Source organism: Trachemys scripta, chromosome 2 (genome assembly GCF_013100865.1).
Source record: "Trachemys scripta elegans isolate TJP31775 chromosome 2, CAS_Tse_1.0, whole genome shotgun sequence".
NCBI classification, from domain to species: Eukaryota; Metazoa; Chordata; order Testudines; family Emydidae; genus Trachemys; species Trachemys scripta.
The window spans coordinates 15481588-15504510 of NC_048299.1; the positions used below are offsets into that span (position 1 = coordinate 15481588).

The 22923-nt window shown below is 39.5% G+C and overlaps 1 protein-coding gene across 1 annotated transcript in view; it reads right to left on the reverse strand.

The window, feature by feature from the left end:
• KMT2C (lysine methyltransferase 2C) overlaps positions 1-22923 on the reverse strand; it is a 328785-nt gene that overhangs the window by 11025 nt on the left and 294837 nt on the right. The window contains exons 42-53 of the mRNA XM_034759976.1: positions 21390-21622; positions 16183-17880; positions 10478-10690; positions 9335-9499; positions 8124-8265; positions 7186-7333; positions 5792-5970; positions 5544-5698; positions 5092-5344; positions 4295-4434; positions 2893-3000; positions 139-1258 (exon numbers count right to left, since the gene is read on the reverse strand). Coding sequence (XP_034615867.1) covers positions 139-1258; positions 2893-3000; positions 4295-4434; positions 5092-5344; positions 5544-5698; positions 5792-5970; positions 7186-7333; positions 8124-8265; positions 9335-9499; positions 10478-10690; positions 16183-17880; positions 21390-21622 — 4554 coding nt within the window. The remainder of the gene's footprint in view (positions 1-138; positions 1259-2892; positions 3001-4294; positions 4435-5091; positions 5345-5543; positions 5699-5791; positions 5971-7185; positions 7334-8123; positions 8266-9334; positions 9500-10477; positions 10691-16182; positions 17881-21389; positions 21623-22923) is intronic.

The window sequence follows — 22923 nt, forward strand, 5'->3', positions numbered from 1 at the left end:
ATAGAAACAAAAGAAGAAAGCTACGCAGGAAAACAAGTGCCGGCAACATTTATCAGAAACATTTACCGTACATTCGATGTATAAGGAAACTGTATAGTCATGAAAGTCTTCTGTCGAGTTTACATAATTCTTGTTTACCTTTTGGTGTGGAATCAGTAAGAACCAGATCATCATGACCTTGCTCAACAATCCTGATCACGAACACTGGAAAACCATCCTTCTCCTCAATAGAACACAGATAGCGACAGCGCCTGTTTGCATATCGCATGCTCCAATACAACCGGCTGGCCTCGTATCCAACAGGGAAGAGAGCTTTCGAAGAGTGGAATGCCTGCATCTGTTGCGGCAGCAGCTGACCAATAGTGTGGAAGATCAGGCTTCCGACACGGAAAGTGTGCTCACGTTCTCCCCGCTGTACTATACTAGCAATTTGCCGCACCTCATCACGCTGAACGTAGACCCTCCTGAAAACTGCAAAGTAATTAAGTTCTTGCTCATGAGCTCCCTTTGGTTTGTGCATGGGGCAAAGCATGGTTTTGTCTTTAAAAAACATGCATTGTGCTTTAATGGCACAGGTAAAGTGATAAATATTGGTGCATCTTAACCTGTGACAACTGCTGGTGGCGCCCATTTTGTGACAGAACATGCATTTCATTTGCAAGCCTCTTCGCAGTGCTAGTTCCACGTTAATTAAGGCACCAGCCTGTGTCTCATAAACCTCTGTAGACCAAAGTGCACAGTTCAAATGGACCCAAAGGTCTAAGTCAAGGTTAAGAAGCCTTGCTGGTCCATCTGTTAGTCCATCACCCTCTTCATGACAGAAGCAACATTTTCTGTAGTCTTTAGGCACAGGGTCAGGTTTAAGGGTTGTGCCCAGTTTCTTGAGAAACTCATCTATCTCCTCTTCACCAGGGGGTTTGAATGATCCTTTAGGAATCACAACCTGAATGTTCCATTTTTTCCATTTCATTCCTCTCCATTTCTTACTTAGAGGTCGACAATCATCAAGGCCACTGTGTATTGTTTTTAACCTAGGTTTTAGCTTCACTGTTACTTTAAGCTCATCTGGCTTTGCCTCTACCGTGGCTGCTTCAAATGCAGGAGGGAACGTGATAGGGGGTGATGAAGGCGGAGAAACTTTTTCCTGCAGCTGAGGGAGACAATGTACATCTAAAGTGGAGATGTTGTTGCTGTACTGATGGAATGCTTTAGGTGGCATTTCTTTCATCGGTGACTGTGGGAAAGATGGAATTGAGTCCTGAGAAATAAATAGAAAAAAGCCTCTTACAAATATATTACAAATTGAACAACAAGTATCCCCTAATAATGTTATCAGGTCAGAGTGAAGAGAAGGGGTGAGTTTAGAGCATATAAGGTAATTTGTCAGGTTGTTGTATCATAGGACAAAATAAGTTATCTTGATTCATTGGTACCATGGCTTGTGTTGGGTCACAGAGCAGTATTTTAATAATTTTGAAGCTTTACTTTTGCTCCAACAAGTCCAGAGTATGGGTCCTCTCCTCTTTCTCGACACTTTTAAAAATGAAATAGCAAATGGTTTAGATTGCAGCACCCAATAGATTTACATCATCTTTATTTTTAGGAAGCTCCAGACAAAGTTGTATAAAAATCTCTAAACATGGATCAGGAGATAAATTATTAACAGATAAGGAACTAGTTAAATGGCAGAGAGAGATAAATGCTGGGAATTAAAGGAGTGTATTTTTCCTGGAAGTTGGTGAGGAGTGGAATCCTGCAGGGACAAATACGCTATTAAAAAAGAAAAAGGTCAAATTATAACACAAGATCTACATCTGCAGATGGATTTCAAAATAGGGGCAGGATTAAGACTCAGAGAGACTGATATGTTTTTTAGGGTCCTCTTGAAAAACAAAATGAAAAGATGCAGAGGCAGAATATGAAATTTAATTGTTTAAGAATAAAGTGATGCACTTGGGTAGAAATGATGCCCAAGATAAGTACAATTCAATTAGTATTGAAAAACTCATATTTATTTCTTGCAATGCCTATTATCATTACTTTAAATTAAGATTTTTAAGCCCTAACAGTGTGCTTGGCGATGTACTGGATATATATCTGTAGCAAGGGACCTCATCCACAAGCATCTTGTTTTCTTCCCTCCAAACCAAACAGAATGGGACAAGACAAGGTTGTCTGTCTCCTGAGAGGTGCTGCGCTGCTACTATGAGCTGATGCATATCCTTACTAGGGCCCACGAACAGAAAACGGAATATTTTGGCTGTTTACAACGGGAGATTGAATGGATGAAATTCAGTTCCAACTACATGTTCTTGTCATCCTGGAGTACACATGTGAAAAACTCCTGGCATGACCACATTTTCAACTGAGTAGGTTTCTTAAAACATTATATTATACTTCCTACCTTTTGTGTCAAGAAAGTAAAGTCTTCCTGCAATCTCCCTGTTCAGTTATTAATGATTTCTTACTGCGCATAAAGCAAATGAAAATGCAGAAAATAAAGGAATACATGTAGGGCTTGATGCAATGTTCATCAACTCAACAGAAAGCCTCCCACTGATTTCAATGAGAGTCAGAGATTCAGCCCTAAAGCTCTGTCAGGAAAAGACGGCTAATGCTCTGCCATGCATTTCTCCTAGGTTTAATTTTCTGTAAATATGGATTTTGATTTTAATTCCTGATCCCTTGCTGCTTCAGAATTCCAATATCCTATTTTAGCATGGACTCGTACTTAAATGCCATTAAAACATAACAGTTTATGGTATTATAAATGCTAAGTATGCCAAGAACCCTTGGCCTAAGATCTTTACTTAAGCAATTTTTCTATTTTATTAGAGAAGTAGCAGCAATAATTGCTGCTAATTAGGATGTGATACAAAGCTTGGTACTTACCTTGCTCTCTGAGTTTTTTGCTTGCACAGCTGCTGAATAAAGAACAAAGCAGTTGTTGCTACAAAATACAACATCCTTTTCCACTCTATCGGAGATCTCTCGGGAATCCTGGGAATCAAAGCCAAAGATTGTTATGAGCCCATTCCAGGGAATAGAATTTATAAAATTCTCATTTTTGTTACACCAATCTTCATCTCTTTGGGACAAGATGTATTGGAGCATAAGCTTTCGTGGATGAATACCCACTTCGTCAGACGCATGCGGGTATTCACCCACGAAAGCTTATGCTACAATACAGCTGTTAGTCTTAAAGGTGCCACGGGACTCTCTGTTGCTTTTTACAAATCCAGACTAACACAGCTACCCCTCTGATACTTAACTCCCTTTTGAAGAGTACTTAGCATGGGTGTGTGTGTGGGGGGGATTGGGGGGGGGATGGGGGAGGGGAGGGACGGAATTCTGGTCAGGCCTCTGGGCACTACTGTAATACATATATTAAACTATGGAAATTTAAAGTTAAAACCATCAGTGGCCTTACTCTTCAGCATCTTATGCCACCAACAGAAGTGCATTAGAATCAATGCAAAAAATCCTCTATTGTATTCTCATGTGAATTTTACTTAGAGAGTATGTCTACAGGCCATTTTTTTTTTTTTAATCTTTGAACCACAAAAGCTCTTCCTGTTTCAGGCTGGTCAAAGATAGATCACACAACTTTATCATCAAGTGGTGATCTGTAAAATGTTGCTGTGGATTCAGGCCCAGATTTTTAATGTATTTAGATGCCTAACTCCCACTGAAGTCAATGGGAGTTAGGCACCTACATTCTGTAAAAAATCTGATCCTGGGTGCTTTGCATGGGTGCTCATGCACTTTATGTATAGGTTTGACTATACAGCTCTCTTACATAGCAATCATATGATTTCATTATTTAGATAAATGGTGACGGTATTTTTGTTGCAGGCCAGATGCATGCTTTTCCAGAATTCATACTGGTCTAAATATTTTAATATTTGCATACAGGAATGGAGATCCAGCAGGGACATTTGGTTTTTCCCCCCCTACCACAAGAAAGAAACAGCAGAAAATATACAAAAAACAAGATTTAAATGTGATTAACTCTCTTCTGCTTGAAAAGATGTCACTCTCCCAATAGTGCCAGATAACAGCCCAAAGTTAGTACCTTGGAAAGAGAGCTCTGCTGAATTTTTTAAGTCCCCTAAAAGTGATATATCATGGTAGCAACATTTAAATAGCTGTTCCTGATTATACACTGAAACCTATTTAAGAAAACTGACTGAAATATTTATATACGCAGTATTTCTGAAATTGTTTGCTGGTTTCATTTGCTGACTGAAAATAACGATAAAAAATAAATAAATATCACTTTCCACGACAGTACCTGTTTAAGGAAAGACAGATCTTTGAACGATTTCCGCACTCCACTACCAAGAACTACCACTTTACAATGAGAACACCACTGAGGTCTCAGTGCCGAGCCTTCTGCAATATTTTGATTGTGATCTTTATAACCGGCTAGACCTAAAAAAACCCCAACAAATCTGTTAGAAAATAGTCAAGACACTCCTGAATGAAGTGCGTGCTGAAGTGGCAGTATTCTTCGGCAGGTTAATAGTGGGACTCCATCCTCCTAGACAGGGCATTAGGCAAGCTTTAAGATAAATACAGATGGGGAGTTTTTTCTTAAATTAGACAAAAATCTTTTGTAGTTCTGGTTTGAATAATAAGGCAAAAGGAGATTATATAATATGAGATGAATAAATAAATCAGACTAAAATAGGAGTATTAATATATTTAAATGTCTATGTACAAAGTTTTCAAAGGATGAATAATCTCCCAAAGTGGTGAAAGACAAATTATTAGAGTAATTTAAAATTAGACAGGACAGAAAACGTGAGAATACCATGTACTGTTGGAAACAATCCCACATTGGCAGCGAGATGGACAAGATAATATCATAGGTGTTTTCTATCTCTGATTTCCATTAGTCTCGGAGAACATCAGGAACATAGTGCACAGGTACATGTGCGCTGATTATATGAGAGACAGTATTATTAAAAACAAGAATCAACTAGTTAATTCTAGAGTTTGAGTTTATAGGGCTGAAAATTCTCCAATACCAGCATGATTAAAAATGAAAAACTAATAATGACAAGAACTAGAAATAAACTAACTCACCATTGCTGTTTGGAGGAAATGTCACATTAGGTTGCTTCAGGCCATAAGACCCTATTAGTCTGGTAGGGCCCATGGATCCTGCCTGAGGACCATGAAGTAATAAGTGCTGTCTGTATTCCATAGCCGGATTCATTCTGTGACTGTTTAACACTCCCATGGAGGATGGAACATCTGGGGCATTACTAACTTCGTAACTGTTGGGAATTCTGACGTGCAGAAGATTGGAAAACGCAGCCACAACGCTACTAATATTCTAAAACAAAAACAGAGATTTATTTTTATCATCAATTACAGGAAGTAAATGGCCAGGATACTAATTACCAGATTACAAAGAGTGCCGTACTATAGTAGCTCACATGCAAATTAAACTGAATAGTCATTATTTATATAATATGCTACATAAACACCATGCTAGAGGTCACATATAAATCACTGAAGTTTATTTCCCTTACCTCTGCAGCTGTGGGATGTAAAGTAATTGCTACAGATATAAGGCCAGATTTCAGACCATTTTGGGATGGCCCAAGCTGAGAGCCAAAGAAGCCAGAACCAGGTAAAGTTCCTGAACTATGTTCTGATTTTACATAATTCCTTTTTGCTTCTGAACCTTAAAAATGAAATAAAATATATATTAAGTTAAGCTGCATGATTTTGAATAGATAGAAACTAGCAATAAGTACATAACCCATATTCCTCTTACCTTTTCCAGTACTGCTGGGTAGGATTGGAATGATGGGGGATGGTACAGGCTCTGGACTCTCTTCCTTTACCAGAGACAAATCTGGATACCTACTTACTTCCATTCCCACAACACTTTCAGGAGAGGAAGAGGGAACAAAGCTGTCAGGAGTGTCCCGGTCATCACAGTGATCTTGAACCCTGGGAGGAAAAACAAACTACAGCTTTTGAAAATGCCTTGTACAAAAACTAAGTGAAGGAAGTGGGTGGATTTTTGGTTGCTGGCAACAATTTTTGTAGCATCTCACCTTACTTCAAGATAAAATTAGCCAGACTTGTTTTAATTAGCCTCTTCCCTCCCAAACTAAAGGCAATGATGATCTACAGTCTGAGAATCTTTTAACTCAGCAGATTTGCTGTAGATGATAAAGCCACTATTCTGCTCTTGAACATCTAGTAGATGTTAACTATCCCATTTTTCACAGGTCCATGAGAAAGGATTTCACAAGGTTCAATGGCCACACACTTGGGTGCAAACTGCTTGAGCTTACCATAAATTTAAACTTCTAGAATGTGTTCAAAATACATGTCATATTGAATGGCTCACAGCCTTCCCCTACTGGATTTATAAAATCCATCTATCCATCCAGGCCTGCATGACCATAGTGCCATGAATCTTTAATCTGCACTCATCCTAAAGCACTCCTGTAAGGCAGGTGAGTATTATTATCCCCATTACAAAGATGAGGATGTGATGGAAAGACAGATTAAGTGATTTCTCCAAAGTCACACAGAAAGTCTGTGGTGGAGCAGGGAACTGAATCCAGGTCTCCCAAGTCCCAGGCTAGTGAACTAATCACTGAACCATCCTCTCATATACATCCAATGGCTGTAGTTCCTCAAACTTGCTGTGCTTCCAATAAGCTCGAGAAAGAGAGGGAGGGAAGTCTTTGCAGAGTTCTGCTGTGCACCATAGAGCACCTCTCCACAATGATTCAATCTGTGCCTACAAGCAGGGGAGTTTTTGGCAGTAGCGTGTGGACATGAACAGTGGGATTTATGACTTTGTGGATCCACTGCCCAAAACAACCCTGTGCTGCTGTGCGAACCAGATTAGTTTCTATAACTTGTTTCCATTTCGGTAGAGCAAAATAATGAATATTTGACAGTTGAATAGGACATACAGTCTAGCAACAGCAGAAGTCTTCCTTTTAGTGGCACAGAAATCTCAGCTAGGGAATACTGATTGATACTTAGTACAAATAATGCCATTTTCTTCTCACGCTGGTGTGGTTGGGGGAGGGTGCACTCCCTTCTCTAAAACCCCAATGGATCTCCAGTTTATTTGGGCTTCCACAGGGTGGAAGGATCTGGGCCAAAACAAGTAAACTTAGTATTTAGGGGGAAAAAACCTACCTTAATTCTTCCTGATTGTTATGGGGTGGTGTTGGAAGTGAAGCAGGAACATCCACAGTTTTAGGGCCCTGAGCCATAGCTCTTGCTAACAAATCATCCTGTGGTCTGAAAGGTAACTGGAACTGTTTTGGCCCAAGCGCTTTCGTAACTGAAATAGAAAAACACCGCACAACCAAGCATGCATATGTCTCTCTCTACCTACTGATACACACTGTAAGAGGGTGCTGGCTGCACTCTAATATAATTAAGGTTGTACACCAGTTTTTAACTCTATTTTCAGTCACCCATAACTCCAAAATTTTCATTTTTCATGTTTCAATTATTAATTGATGGATTCTGTGTGTAGGTAAAACTTTTGAAAATTGGAGCATAAATGGTTCTGCAATTTTTGACTTAGAGGAAATAAAAATATATTTTTCCCCATTATAAAAAACCTTTAAGCTTCCCCCCCCCTTTCTTCTTTTGCAGCACCCAGTGGCTAAAATTTGAAAGATGGATTTTGTCATGAAAAGTCCTTAGGAGGGCAATGCAAAGTCTTACTAATAGAAAATGGATTCTGATTTGACCAACGTTTACTAAGCATGTTCAAAAGTTTGCTGAGTGTACAACTATGGAAGGCTGCTTTGTGAAAGCCCATGCAGCTAAGAAAGCTTTAAAACTGTCTTGTCATCTACATTATGCATGCAACTTTCACTTTGGTTTTTCCTGCCTTTTGAGTGTTTAACTGGGCACTGATAGTGCTCGCAGCATAGTTTTTGTACGTAATATGCATAATTGCACATACACTGCTGTAAAATAAAGTTGGATAGAATCAATTACAACCTTCCAGACAGAGGAGTCTCATGTTCATTTGTATACAATAAAGCCAAACTACATCAAATAAGGTGCAGTATACATTTCATACTTCAGTACCAACATGATACATCTTTTAAGCTTACCATCATGTCCGCCCAGCATTCCAGCCTTTCCAGCAAGTTCCTCAGTAGTTGCAAATCCATTCACCATCTTTTGACAAGCCACTGGTGGTGGTGTTGGAGGGAGAGAGGCTGGGGGTGTTGGAGGATTACTCAGATTATTCTGCTGCATGAGACCAAAGGATTTTAAAATTAGTTTTCGACAGGTAAAGGCAACACAGATGCACAATTCCAGTAAGAGTAAATACTTGTAGGTTTTAAACACACAGAGGCAGCACCGAATACATAAAAATTAATATTTACTTCCCAAATACAGAGAAAAATAGATGAAAACACCTGCTACAAAACTGCCTAGTATACAAAGACACAACACACTTTGTAGTGTCCGGCACGAATTTAATGATATTATTGTAGGGGAGTGGTAGATTCCTAAACCACTTAGACATAACTCTTAACAAACACTCTGAGAGTTTTGTCTAAGGAAAAACTGAGTGAAGACTCCAGGATTTGGCCTTTCTGGAACAGCGTCTATAGACATTAAACTTCATTATTGGTGTCCAAGTTGAGCAGCTACCCTTGCTTGACCAGATTCTTAGCTCAGTAACTCTGGTGTAAAACTGGAATATCTCAGATGGTCTTCATAGAGTCATTCCAGTTTTATGCTAGAGTAACTGTGTGCCAAATCTGGTCCTCTGTCTGATGATATTCTTCCTATTCTCTCTATATTGCCTTTCAGCCCTCCAAGAGCCTGAGTTTTAAATTCTGTGGGCTATTAGACCTGCAACAGATTATTTTGTTCACAGTTTTTAAGTCCTTAATCAGGGAGTAGTGGACAAATGATGAAGGTCTATTTCCCAACTAATTCTCATTAAGAAATGCTTTGCTGCGCTCAATTACTTTGTAAAGCACTGGAAATTCAGCCTTTTCTGCTCCAGAAAGCTTTAATTACAATTTTCACCAATTAGCATCAGTTTGCAAATGCAGCGCTTGTATTTTTTAAATTTGTTTACAACACGGTTTCTATTATTTGATTCCATGTTTTGTAGAGCAAAACAACGAATACTTCACAGTTGAATGCGATATACAGTCTAGCAATAGCAAATGTCTCTTTTTTAGCTGTGCAGGAGAGACTCCAAAGAGATCGTTAATGCAAATAATCCCCTTTACCTTGTTGTGTTTTTTTTTTTTTTTTTAAACAGAGAATAGACATGGGAAATCTAGATGGAAAAACGTACCTTATAGATCAGTTGGGAATAGTAATCAGAAACCCCATCAAGTGTAGCACTACCAAAACTTCCCAAAAGTCGATTTCCACCATTTAGCTGGCCACTGCCATAGGGGAGAAAATGTGCAAAGCTCACTCCAATTATTGGTTCCATTAGAGGTAGCAGAGAGAGTTGCTATAGAAAAAAATGGATAGAGATGAATACACCAAATAAAAGCTAACTGGACAGAAAAGTTTCCAGAGTAATATCAGTAGAGTGGTTACCACTAAAAAGTCAAATAGTCTCTGAAACACACCAGTATTTCCTTATACTTATTAGAATAGGAAATAAGGTTGCAATTTGGCAAAGGATTAATGCACATCCTTAATTTTAAACACATCCTTAAATCCCATTGACTTCAATCAGAATTAAGTACAAATAATAGGTTAGCTTTAACTTTAAGCATGTACTAAAGTGCTTTGGTAAACTGGAGCAAAATCTCAGATAACACTGTATGTTAAATATTGACTTTTAAATGCCAACCACTATATACAAGCAGAGGAAAATTGCTTGCATGTTTTGTTAAGCATAGCCTTCCCTGTGCCTCAGTTCCCCATCCTAACCATCTTTGTAAAGCGCTTTGAGATCTATGGATGAAAACTGCTACAGAAGAGTTAGGTATTATTGATTTTTATTATTACTACTACTACAATAAGAAAGTTCATATATTTAAAGTCAAGGTGGGGGGAGGGTTTTAATATTGGGGTAATGTGACAATCACATCATAAAAGGCTCAAAATCTTAGCTGTTCAGAAAATTTCCAAGGGACTGTTGTTCCAGTGGGAAAACATGGATTCATCAAAATCAAAACAATTCTCAGGGCTTGTGGGCTCCTGGTCTAGCAGAATTTCATTTTGAAATTATTAAAAAGAAACCTTTTGATTTTTTTAAACAATTTTTCCCCCCAGATTTTATGGATTATTTTGAAATTTGTGGGTTTTGTTCTAAGTTTGAATGAATTTTTTTTTTGAAAATCCTCTATGAAATGGAATTACTATTCTCCACCCAGCTTGACTCCAAACTCAGCATAATTGTAAATTTATTTTTCCCCCCACTCTGAATCCATTCTCTTAAAGATACTCCTGATGGACTGTACATTCTCTAAACACTCACCTGTTTTAGTTGGATAAATGTATCTGTGTTAGGATAAAGAGCCTGTTTTTCCTCTTCTTCTTTTTTTCTTTTCTTAGACCGAGGGGCTGCCTTCTCTCCAGTCCTCTGAGTTCGTTTATTTCGTTGTTTCTTTATTTCATGTCCTATATCTGTTCTCTGAAGCTGGCTGTTACCACATCCAAATGAACTTTGCATTTGATTCCCCACAGTTGGCTGATGGAAAAAGGAAGTTAAGCAACATGGGATGCATTTGTTCAGATCCATGTTAATTTCACATTATTTTTATAACAAGTTTTGTTGTATATTTCTAATAAATGATGATTAAAGAAAATATCTGACACTTTAAAGTTTAATCCCCAAATTTCCTGTGCACTATACTAAGTGATACAGTACATCTGACAGAAGACAACATCCTGTAGTTTATACTTTGTTCACTTTGCCACCCCACTGACAATTGTAACTGCTGTTTTTGAGTCCACAATACAATACATGAACTATCATTAACTCCACTGATGCCTGCAAATGTCCTTAAAAATTATAGACCAGAAGCGTCTTCTGAATGTTTGCTAAAACTTATACCCTTAATTAGGGGTATTCACTAGGGCAGTGGTAGGCAACCTATGGCACGTGTGCCAAAGGCGGCACGCGAGCTGATTTTCTGTGGCACTCACACTGCCCGGGTCCTGGCCACCTGGGGGGCCTCTGCATTTTAATTTAATTTTAAATTAAACTTCTTAAACATTTTAAAAAACGTATTTACTTTACAACAATAGTTTAGTTATATATTATAGACCTATAGAAAGAGACCTTCTAAAAATGTTAAAATGTATTACTGGCATGCAAAATCTTAAATCAGAGTGAATAAATGAAGACTCGGCACACCACTTCTGAAAGGTTGCCAACCCCTGCACTAGGGCATAATAAAAGAACTGGCTTCAAGAACAAAGGTTCACTTAATGTAAATATATTCCTGGTTGAGCCAAATGTGGATTTATGGCTAAAATTAACAATTTTGCTTTGTACCCAAAAAAAAAAAAGTTCATAATACCTTTAATGCAATTCTTCATATAAAGAGATAACTGTGTAAAACAATTAGCATAGGATTTAATGGTGCAAGTGACAGGGTGAAGTAAAAAGAAAGACTAAAATATTAAATATTTCAATTATTGATCTAATGTGCTGTAATCATACTTTCCATCAGGGAAACCCCAAATCACTCCTTCAGTGTATCTTTAAAGATGGATCCCTAACATCTGCTTATACTACCAACCCTTCACCACCCACTTCCATTTATTTTTATCAGATTTCATTCACTCCGGGCCGACTTTATTTTGCTTCCAGGCTGTGTTGAGATTTCATGGAGTTATAACACAATTGGAGGAGAAAACTAGGATGACAACAAAAAACCAGAAATGCTAACAATAAAGTGATAAGCTGTGAGCAGATCCTAATTTCCCTCCCCAACAGTTTTCCTACCTCTACCCTTTTTTAATAATTAAATTATCCAACAGTCGTTAACATGATGAATTACTGTTTTCCCCCCATACTAGTAAAACTATTAGCTCTAGAAATGTTACTTAGAAATAGAATTGCCTCAGCTAGAGTGCAGCATACCATATGTTCTCTGATGCGTAATTGTAGATTTTCCCAAGTTATACATTTCCCTGCATTCTGATTGAGTCTTGCATGTCTAATTTCCATAACTATGTGAATATCTGTACTCTGATTGGCTGACAGTCAATTTTAGCCAGAGTAAAGGGATTTCCATATTAATTGTACAATTATTTCTCAATCATACTATGAATATGCAAATATCTCTTCTCTGATTGGCTATAATAATCCTTCGGCTCTGATTGGTTCTTGTATTTAAATTTTTTAACTTCTTGCCAACTGCAAAGACAGTCGCCTCAGCTTCTGACTACTCTTCAACTAAACCTGAAAAAATATAAAATTTACTTAAAAGTAGAAAAAAAATTACCAAAAGGCAAAGAAAATAGAGCTGGAAAACTGATGAAGGGGAACACCTTTTGATTCTTGTCTTTTCCGGTCAGACGTGTGTTTACATATATAATTTAAAAAATTTATCTGAAGTACCCAGCCTCTATCAATTCAGTTTGTAACACAATGTAAACCAATAAATATCAAAGTTACTGTAGAGAGATGAGCTTTGCTCACTAATAATGAGGGCGAGGAAATGGGACTGTATCCAATTAACATAGCAGTTATTATGAAAAAGTCAGCAATTGTCAAAGTCCTTTATCCAAGATACAGCACTTAGTTCCTATGCCAAATATAGTAACTCCTCACTTAACGTTGTAGTTAAGCTCCTGAAAATGCAATTTTAAGTGAAACAATGTTAAACGAATCTAATTGTCCCATAAGATTTAATGTGAATGCGGGGGGTTAGGTTCCAAGGAAATGTTTTTGGTGCAGACAAAAGGCATTATACTGTATACTGTACAGTACTGTACTGTGGTTGGGAAGTGCCCCTGGCTTACCCCACACAGGCACAGCCCGCTGCAGGCAAGGATGCTAGGAAGCATCTTTGCGGCAGAAGCAGCAGCTTCCCCGGAGAACAGGCTCGGATTTTGCCGGGAATGCTCTAGGCCCGCCTCTTCCTGTCCACGCTCCACTCCAGGCCCACCTCTTCCCTCCCCCACTCCACCTCCTCTCTGGATCACGCCACATCCCTCCCCCGCAAAAGTCCTAAGTGCTGCCAAACAGCTGTTTGGCGGTGCTTAGGACTTTCTGGGAGGGAGGGGGAGGAGCGGAGACGCAGGGCTTCCCCACTCCAGACCCTCCCTCCCAGAAAGTCTTAAGCACCAAGTGCTGGGAGGGAGAGGAAGGAGCGGAGAAGCCCCACGTCTCCACTCTTCCCTCTCCCTCCCAGAAAATCCTAAGCGCCATTAAACAGCTGTTTGGCGGTGGAGGAAGCACTGGGAGGGAGGGGAAGGAGATGGAGAAGCGGAACTTGTGCAATACTCCCTTGTAAAGTTGCTGCTCTTCTTACAAGCAGGCAGCCAAACAACGTTATAAGGGAGCATTGCACAACTTTAAATGAGCATGTTCCCTAATTGAGCAGGGACGTAACATTGAAACAACATTAAGTAAGGAGTTACTGTATAAGAAAATACTGCCATATTGCAGATTGCCGGGAGAGTGGCAACTGTCGGTAAAGACATTTGTTAAAGTTTTTTTTTTTTTTTTTTTTTTTTTAAATAGCCAGCACTGTGAGAGAGAGAAAAGTGAGGAGGGAGAAACGGTGGATGACTAGAGTGGAAAAGGAGGGCCCAAAAGGATTTATATATATTTTAAGGCAATTAACCTTTCATGAGAAATAGGAAAATTATTTTTTCCCTTTACTGAAATTAAAATGTGAATATTACATTTAAAATGTACAATACTAAAAGTTTGAGGTTGCATTCTAGTAATTAGGCAATGTCACTATCCTGGGCTAATAACCACTAATGCCAGTATTGTCTTCTCAGTTTACTTGCTATAAACACCTTAGCTGTCAGCCTTGTCATTCATTCAGCAGAAGATGTGCTTATTTAGCTCACAAAAAGGGAAGACCTTAAATAATAAACATTATTATTTACAGAGATGCCAGAGGCCTCAAACTGGATTAGGGTACCATTGGGGTAGGTGCGGTACAAATCTATAGGAAAAGATAGTCCCTGACTTGAAGAGTTTGCAAGTTAAGGCCCAAATCTGCAGGCTCATACACATGAACAAGACCCTTGTCTGTGCAGAGCCCCACTGAAGCCGCACCCAGGCCTAATTTAAGATAGGAAACAAGTGGGTGTTACTGAGAAATGAAAAGTGCATAGGGATACACAATTAGGAGGTTTGGAATAATTTTCCCCCTCTCCTATATTGCCAGATCTTTTGAGTACGAATGTTTAGAAAATGGTCAAAAAGTGGAGGTAGTTGATCTTTGGAACATTGAGTACAGGAGCCATGTACAAAAGAAATGTACTGATATACAGTTCTGCTGACATGAAAAAACAGAATTTAAACTGCAGCATTACTCATGGTAAACATTAGAAATGTGCAAATTTTAAAATAATGATTGTCTATAGAAAAACAAATTAACCTTTGATTATTTTTAGGGATATTCCTTTGTGAACAGGCTGAACTATTATGTTATATTAAACATTAGTCCTCCTGAAGTGGCTGATTTACTTAGGGGCAGATTGTGGTCTGTCCTGTGCACAAGTGAGTCGGGAGAGGGTGGGGATAAGGTGCCCTTTCTCCTTTGCACCTGTGCTACCTCTGCAGAGTTAAGGACAATAAGGAAGAGTTTTTTAAGAATACTAGAAATAAAAAGAATCCTAACAATGGTACTCATCCATTATTAGATGGAAATGATAGACTTATCAGTAATAATACAGAAGAGGCAGAGCGATCAATAAATATTGCTGTTCTGTATTTGGGGACTCAGTGACTCTGAAAACGACTTGGGGGCTGTGGTGGATAACCAGCTGAACAGGAGTTCCCAGTGCAATGCTGTGGCCAAAAGGGCTAATGCCATCCTTGGATGCATAAAATAGGGGAATCTGAAATCGGATTAGAAAGATTATTTTCCTCTCTATTTGGCACTGGTGCAACCACTGCTGGAATACCATTTCCAGTTCCTTTGTTCACAATTCAAGAGGGTTCAGAGAAGAGACACGAGAATGATTAAAGGATTAGAAAACCTGTCTTATAGTGAAAGATTCAAGGAGCTCAATCAATTTAGTTTAACAAAGAGAAGGTCAAGAAGTAACTTGATTACCATCTGTAAGTACCTACATGAGAACAAATAATTAATAATGGGCTCTTCAGTCTAGCAGAGAAAGGTATAACATAATCCAATGGCTGGAAGTTGAAGATAAACAAATTCAGATAGGAAATAAGTGTATATTTTTTACTGGGAGAGTAATTAACCATTGGAACTATTTACCAAGAGTCATGGTGGATTCTCCATCACAGACATTTTTTAAATCAAGGCGGGATATTTTTCCAAAAGATCAGATCTAGGAATTATTTTAGGGAAGTTCTAGGCCTGTGTTACACAGGAGGTCAGACTAGGTGATCACAATGGACCATTCTGGCTTTGGAATCTATGGCCTGGTCTATACTACCCGCCTGAATCGGCGGGTAGAAATCGACCTCTCGGGGATCGATTTATCGCGTCCCGTCGGGACGCGACAATCGATCCCCGAATCGGCGCTCTAACTCCACCAGCGGAGGTGGTAGTAAGCGCCGCCGACAAAAAGCGGCAGAAGTCGATTTTGCCGCCGTCCTCACAACGGGGTAAGTCGGCTGTAATACGTCGAATTCAGCTACGCTATTCACGTAGCTGAATTTGCGTATCTTAAATCGACTCCCCGCTGTAGTGTAGATGTACCCTATGAGCCGCTAACGTCCCACCCTTGCTCAGCGGGGCAGAGCCTTGAATCCACCTCTTCCCCTGTTGGCACACCTGCGTGCCATACTGCAGAGCATACACTGCAACAGGTTTACATCCAGCACAGTTTACCCATGCTTCAGAGTAACAGGGAGATTGGGATGGAGATTAGTGATTTGGGGATTCTCCCCTTCCCTGCAACGGGACTGCTCCAGAGGCAGCGCAACTTGCTGCCCCCTGCTTGGCACTAAATTGTAATGTCACCATCTAGCCCTTTACATGTTGACATGCATTTCAAAAACAACCACCTTACCATTCCTTCAGCTGGATTCTGTTTCTCCACTAGTTTGTTGTCCCCAGCACTTTCTTCTTCTGATCGGCAGCTGTTCTCTGATTTCTGATTTACAAGAGAGGATGATTTTTTATTTTTAAGCAAGTGTTTCAGCAGTTCATTCCCTGACTCCCCTTTTGCTGCTGGGGTGCTAGTTGATTGTGCTGGACTCTGTGCTGAAGAAGCAGGGTGCAGTGTGGCCTTGTCGTCTTCTATGGTAATACCACTTTGATTCTCTGTTTTAGGCTCAGCTTGACCAGAACATTGATCAGATTCTGCTTTTTCCAGTTTAATTTCCTGAATGCTGGCAGGCACATCTGACTTGCTCTTTTCAGTTTCAGGATTTACATTAGATTTCTGAGGCAATTTCTTTTGGAGCAAACCACTATTGGAATGCTTACATTCCAGATCTAAGGAAGGCGGGTTCTCCACAGCATTTGTTGTTGATGAGCCTGTTAGCTCCGCTGATTCATCCTGATGATGAGTAAGTTCACTGGGTGTGCTGACTGTTGGGGTAGAGGTAGAATCTGAAACAGCTGGAGTTGGGGGTGCAGTTATATCTGAATGTGGAGTTGATGGGGCTTTTATTGATTCAGCATCATCATCCTTTTTCTTTTTTCGTGTCCTTTTCTTTTTTCCTTTCTCTTCTGGAATTATATCAGAATACAGCTGAATGAGAGACTGACTTGACCCAGGGAAATTTGGTGTGTGGGGCGTGCTGGTGTCTTGGCCACATGAAGGACCACTACCAGCTGCTGGAGGTCCTGCAGGTATACCAGGCACAAATGGAGGCCTTATTTGGTTCTGTGTGAAGCTGGTCCCAGAGATACTCCCATGGGATTGTTTTACAGAATGGAAGTTAGGGGATCCACCAGGAATTGAAGGTGGTTCAGGCCCAAAAGGGGCAGGCCCCAGTGGTCTTCGCTCATTGCTTTGCATAAAATTTACTGCAGGTGGTGAGTTCACAGGGCCTTGTTGCAAAACTTGCCCCATTTGCTGCTGTTGATGCTGTGGAGATTGCTGAAGGGGTCGTGGAGGCGGCATGAAATCACAGGGTAGGTCAGAGTTAAAGAAAGGTATCTGAGACAAGGAAGCTCTGTTATTTAATTCTGACCCTATCATGCCATGTTGTTCCATTTCCATCCTCTGCTGCAAAGCCCTCTGTCGGTCCACCTCCTGCATAAGCTGTATTCGTTGCCGTTCCTGCTGCTCTCGTAAACGCTCCTTTCGTTCCCGCTCTTGAAAACTTTCACTAAATGGGTTATTATCATCAAATTCAACCCTTGGTGGTGGTCCTGACTGTGCATTCGCATTGGAACCTGGCACTGGAGTTGGTGTGCCAGGATTCATTGGCAACTGTGTCATTGGAGGCTGCATCCTTGGAGCATTGAGGGGGAGGTGATTTGGAGGAGCAGTTGCAGGTTGCCACCCAGGTAAATTTGGCATTCTGGCTGGGTTGGACTGCCCAGGAATTACAACTGTGTGCTGCTGATGCTGGAGTTGTTGTGCTACCATGGGGAAGTTCTGCTGATTCATTGCTGGTGGTGTTCCTCCTGGAACCATAGGTGGCTGAGATTGGACTCCTGGCATTATAGAATGTGGTGTTATCCCACACTGCTGCTGCTGCTTGATTCGATATTCCTCAATGAGCTCTGCATGTTCCTTTTGCTGTTTTCGAATCTGAAATTTAGACAAGTCATTACTCATCTCTACAAGGTTCTACTTAATATATAATAGACCTAAAATATACAGGATATACTACATTGAAATTATTTTATTGGAAAATGAGTCTTGTCCCAAGATTAGCACTGGAACACATTAAACTTATTTACATACTCATTTCACGTCCAACATCCATCATCTAACCAAAAAGAGTGCAGTCCTTCCCAATGCCAGTTTCCATACTATTAACCGATTACACAACATACAACCACAAAGAACCAGAATAAGGGACAATATTTCAGAAGCAGCGGTGATCTTTAAACTATAGTTTCATTATGCAGTGCTATTCAAAACTGCAGAGAACTTGCAATATATAGGTAAATAAGAAATAAATTATGCATAAAAATATATATTACTGCCATTTGCCATATAGTGACTTTTGTTTTATGTGTTACTATTGTTTGTATTTATGTGAAAAAAACATTTAAAGTAAAGGCTATTTTAAAAAAGCTCTAGAGCACCTGAAGTGCATGCTATATAGAGATATACCCTTGGTATTAAATGTACAATGGAAGCTTGATTGCAATGGCAATAGGGACTGGGGTTCGATCCTGGAGCCAGCTAAGCACCCTTCAGCTTTCAGGCCCTCGTTCAGGACATCACTGACTTCAAAGGGAGTTGAGGGAGCCCGGCACCTTCCGGCATCAAATGCAATATAGGTTTATAAAATAATAGAAAAATAAAACACCCTTAACTAACAGGCTACAATTATCTATCATTAATATCATGGCTAGCAACTGTAATAGAAGTTTAGAATGAAGTAGAGTATGTGCAATGCATTATTACCAGTATTGTATGAAAAAGTGTTTCCTCTATCTGTGATCTATCGTTAATAAAAAAAATATTAAATTAAATTATATCTGGTTGCTTCATCTTCCCATCACATCTGTCTCTAGAGAATTGCACCAAGCCCCTTCTACGAAAATGCTCTTTCGACAAATTGGAAAGAAAAGGCAACAAACATTCTATACTTCACGAACGGAGATCCATTGTAAGAATATTGCAGAATACTGTGCCCAACCCTGCTGGCCAAAGACATAAGGCCTCAGTTCACTGCAGCAATTAAAAATACATGCTTAACTTTAACCCCATTGACTTCAATGGGACTTAAAAATGTGATGAAAGTTGCGCGCAAATTTAAGTGCTTTGATGAATCAGGACCTAGGCCAGTTTGTGGGCTGGATCCAGTGACATGATGTAGTTCTGTGACTTGCATGATGGCCTCACACATTGAAGAATCCTTCACTTTAAAAAAAAAAAAAAAAGTCAGTTTCTAACCCTCATGGCTGCAGAGATTACTTTTCAAACATGAACAGAGGTAAACTGATGTCATGATATCTGCCCTAGTCTGCAGCCAGACTGAAACAATGACTAAAAGCTGTGACCTCCTCTCTCCGCATTAATCTCATGGGAATGTCAACGCTAAAGCCCAGTGATGACACTTCTGTGACAAAATTAACTATTTCACTGCTAATCATTTCAGCATATAAAAGGGATGAGATTTGGGAGTTGTTGCAGGAAAGGAGATACTGAGGGTAGAACAGAAATGAAAGACAGAGGGAAGGGAGAGAAACAGAGAGAAAGTGATGAGGAAAAAAGAGAAACAAAAGGCAGAAGTAGAAGTGGTCTAAAGTGGACCATATTTTCTTAGTGAATGAGGGTGACTGCTATACAAATAATAAATAAAGCTTAGTTACTTCAGAAAGAATTCACTGTTTCCTTAATCTCTGTGCAAACATCCCACTGACATCAGTGGAATAGCTGCTGTGGACTGAGGGTACCATCAAGTCTTTAAATTATATCCCGGCCCACAGATCATAATTCAACACGGAATGCACCCCTCTCCTCCAAATGAATTTGACACCCTGGGCTTAAATTCTAAAGAATGAGGAAGAGGCTCCTAAACTGCACTCAGCACAGCTCTAGTACAAGATTTCTTCTGAACTGTGACTATTTTATATAGTGACCATGTAACCTGATCAGCTCTCTCCTAGTATTCACTATGAATGTCTTGTTTTTCACAAAATAAAGAAAGATCATACAAAAATACGAAATTAAACTGTAATAAAAGAAGGCACTTGAACAGGAAAATATAAAATAAATGACACATCACTCGCTATTACAAAGGTAGAATGCTACCAAGTGGATCTGGTGATATGATAAAATCAGAGAGAAAACCCTTAGTCGATGGATTCCTTCAGTGGAAATATAGCCCTGTATTTCAAGTTGTTCCTATTTTTATATAATTGACAGTGCATCTGAATAGATTCTGGCTTTCCTTCACACTGCTGCCACCCAGTCTCTCTCTTCCCAAACTCTTAAAACAGGTTTTTTCCCACTGCTACTGTAGTTTTTTCTCTTGTAGTTCCAGTAATGCTGAGAAACTGAATCTCAGAACTGACATTACTCATATGAAACATGAGGGGTTTTGTTGTTTGTTTTTTACATGAATTGCACTGTGTTTAATAGTTACAATTAGGGCTGTCAATTAATCACAGTTAACTCAAGCAATTAACTCAAAACAAATTAACACGATTAAGAAAAATTAATCATGATTAAGTGCAGTTTTAATCACACTGTTAAACAATAATAGAGTACCAATTTAAATGTATTATAAATATTTGAATGTTTTTCTACATTTTCAAATATATTGATTTCAATTATAATACAGAATACAAAGTGTACAGTGCTCACTTTATATTATTTTTTATTGCAAATATTTGCACTGTAAAAAGGTAAACAAAAGAAATAGTATTTTTCAATTCACCTCATACAAGTATTGTAGTTTAATTTCTTTACCATGAAAGTGCAACTTACAAATGAATAATTTTTTTGGTTACATAACTGCACTCAAAAACAAAACAATGTAAAACTGTAGAGCCTTCAGTCCTACTTCTCGTTCAGTCCATCGCTAAGACAAACGCGTCTGTTTACATTTACGGGAGATAATGCTGCCCGCTACTTATTTAGATCACCTGAAAGTGAGAACAGCGTTCGCATGGCTCTCTTGTGGCTGGCATTGCAAAGTATTTACATGCCAGAGATGCTAAATGTTATGCCCCTTCGTGCTTTGACTTGTAGATTTCACTATCTTTTGTTTATCTTTTTTTACAGTGCGAATATTTGTAATAAAAAATAATATAAAGTGAGCACTGTACACTGTGCATTCTGCATTGTAATTGAAATGAATATATTTGAAAATGTAGAAAAAAATCCAAAAATATTTATAATACATTTAAATTGGTATTTTATTATTAACGGTGTGATTAAAACTGCGATTAATTGAAATTAATATCTTTAATCTTGCAATTAATCATGAATAACTTTTTTAACCATTTGACAGCCCGAGTTACAATGCATAGCTAGCGGATTTAAAGACACAAATAATCTTACAGTGTTATACCTTAATATTAAACAGAAAAGATGCTGTCCTGTTATTTCCCCGCCCCCCCCCCCCCAATTGTTACCTGTTCTAGCTGTTTTTGGACCATACTCTGCTGCTCAGTAACATGCTTAAGCTGTTCTGCATCTTCTTCTGGGAATTCACGGCCGGCTTTTTTGGCAGTGCGTTGTTTTGCTGAGAGCGCTTTTTTTGATTTTCTGTGTGCTCCGATTTGCTCTTCAAGGTATTTCTGTTGCATTTGAAGAAGTTGTTGTGTTTCTTGAAGCCATTCTTCATATTGCTTTCTTTGTGAATCATCTGGGAGGGGAAGGGGGAGTAATACAAGGAAAGTAACCATTAATATTATACGAAGGACTCTTGTTTTAAATGGAGGAGTTATTTATTATGGCTTTCATACTTTCTATGTGCAGCACAAAATTTAAAACAACAGTATCCATCAAAAATGCACAAAAAGAAACAGAACTTCTAAAAAGGCTTTCAAATCCCAAACAATATCTAAGCCCCACCAAGTCCCCAAAAAACAAACTCTATCCCATCATTCCATTTATCTCCCAATCAGCCCCTGACACAGGGGACGCATAGGAGCACAGGTGAATCTTGTACCATAGGAGCACAGGTGAATCAATGATTTGATCATGACCAAATTTGGGCTCTAGTGGATTCAGAAAGGAAATTAAAACTCTTACTTTGCTACCAGCCCCCTCCTGTTTAAACTAAACTTAAGAATGTCAAATAATCATAACACATGGGGAGAGGCAGTCTCGCAAACAGATAGGATACAAAGCGTGTAGGGCATACTAGGGTAAAAACATCACCTTACCTCAACTGACATTGACTGGTAGCCAGTCGAAATCACAGACCACAGGAGTAAGAAGAGCAAAGGGATTGAAAAAAATTGATGTGCTTGGTCATTGGAGATGTTTGCCTTAGTGGTATCCGTAGGGCCAGCTGTGGTGCCCCCTTGAGTGCCATGCTCGTGCGTTGGTATATCAGGTGCTGCCAGCCCTACGCCCTCTCAGCTCCTTATTGCCGGCAACTCTGACAGAAGGGTAGGAGGGCGGGTAATGGAATGGACATGAGCTACACATCTCGAAGAACAACAGTTACGAAAGGTAAGTAACCATTTTTTCTTCTTAGAGTGCTTGCTCGTGTCGATTCCATTCTAGGCGACCCACAAGCAATATCAATGGAAGTGGGCTCAGAGTTCACGGTTTTGCAGCTTGCAGCACTGCTCTGCCAAAGGCAGCGTCGTCTTGAGCTTGCTGGGTAAGCATATCATGAGATGCAAACGTGTGGACAGACGACCAGGTAATGGCCCTACAGATCTCTTGGATTGGTACCTGTGCCAGGAAGGCTGCTGACGACGCTTGTGCCCTAGTCAAGTGTGCAATCATGATCGCCGGCAGAGGCACCTTTGCCAGCTCATAGCAGTAGCAGATGCTGGCCGTGATCCAGGATGAAATCCACTTAGCAGACACTGGGTGACCTTTCATTCTGTCTGGCGCCGCAACAAACAACTGCATTGACTTATGGAATGGCTTTCTTCTATCTACCTAGAAGGCCAGTGCCCTCCTGACGTCCAGGATGTGTAGCCTGCA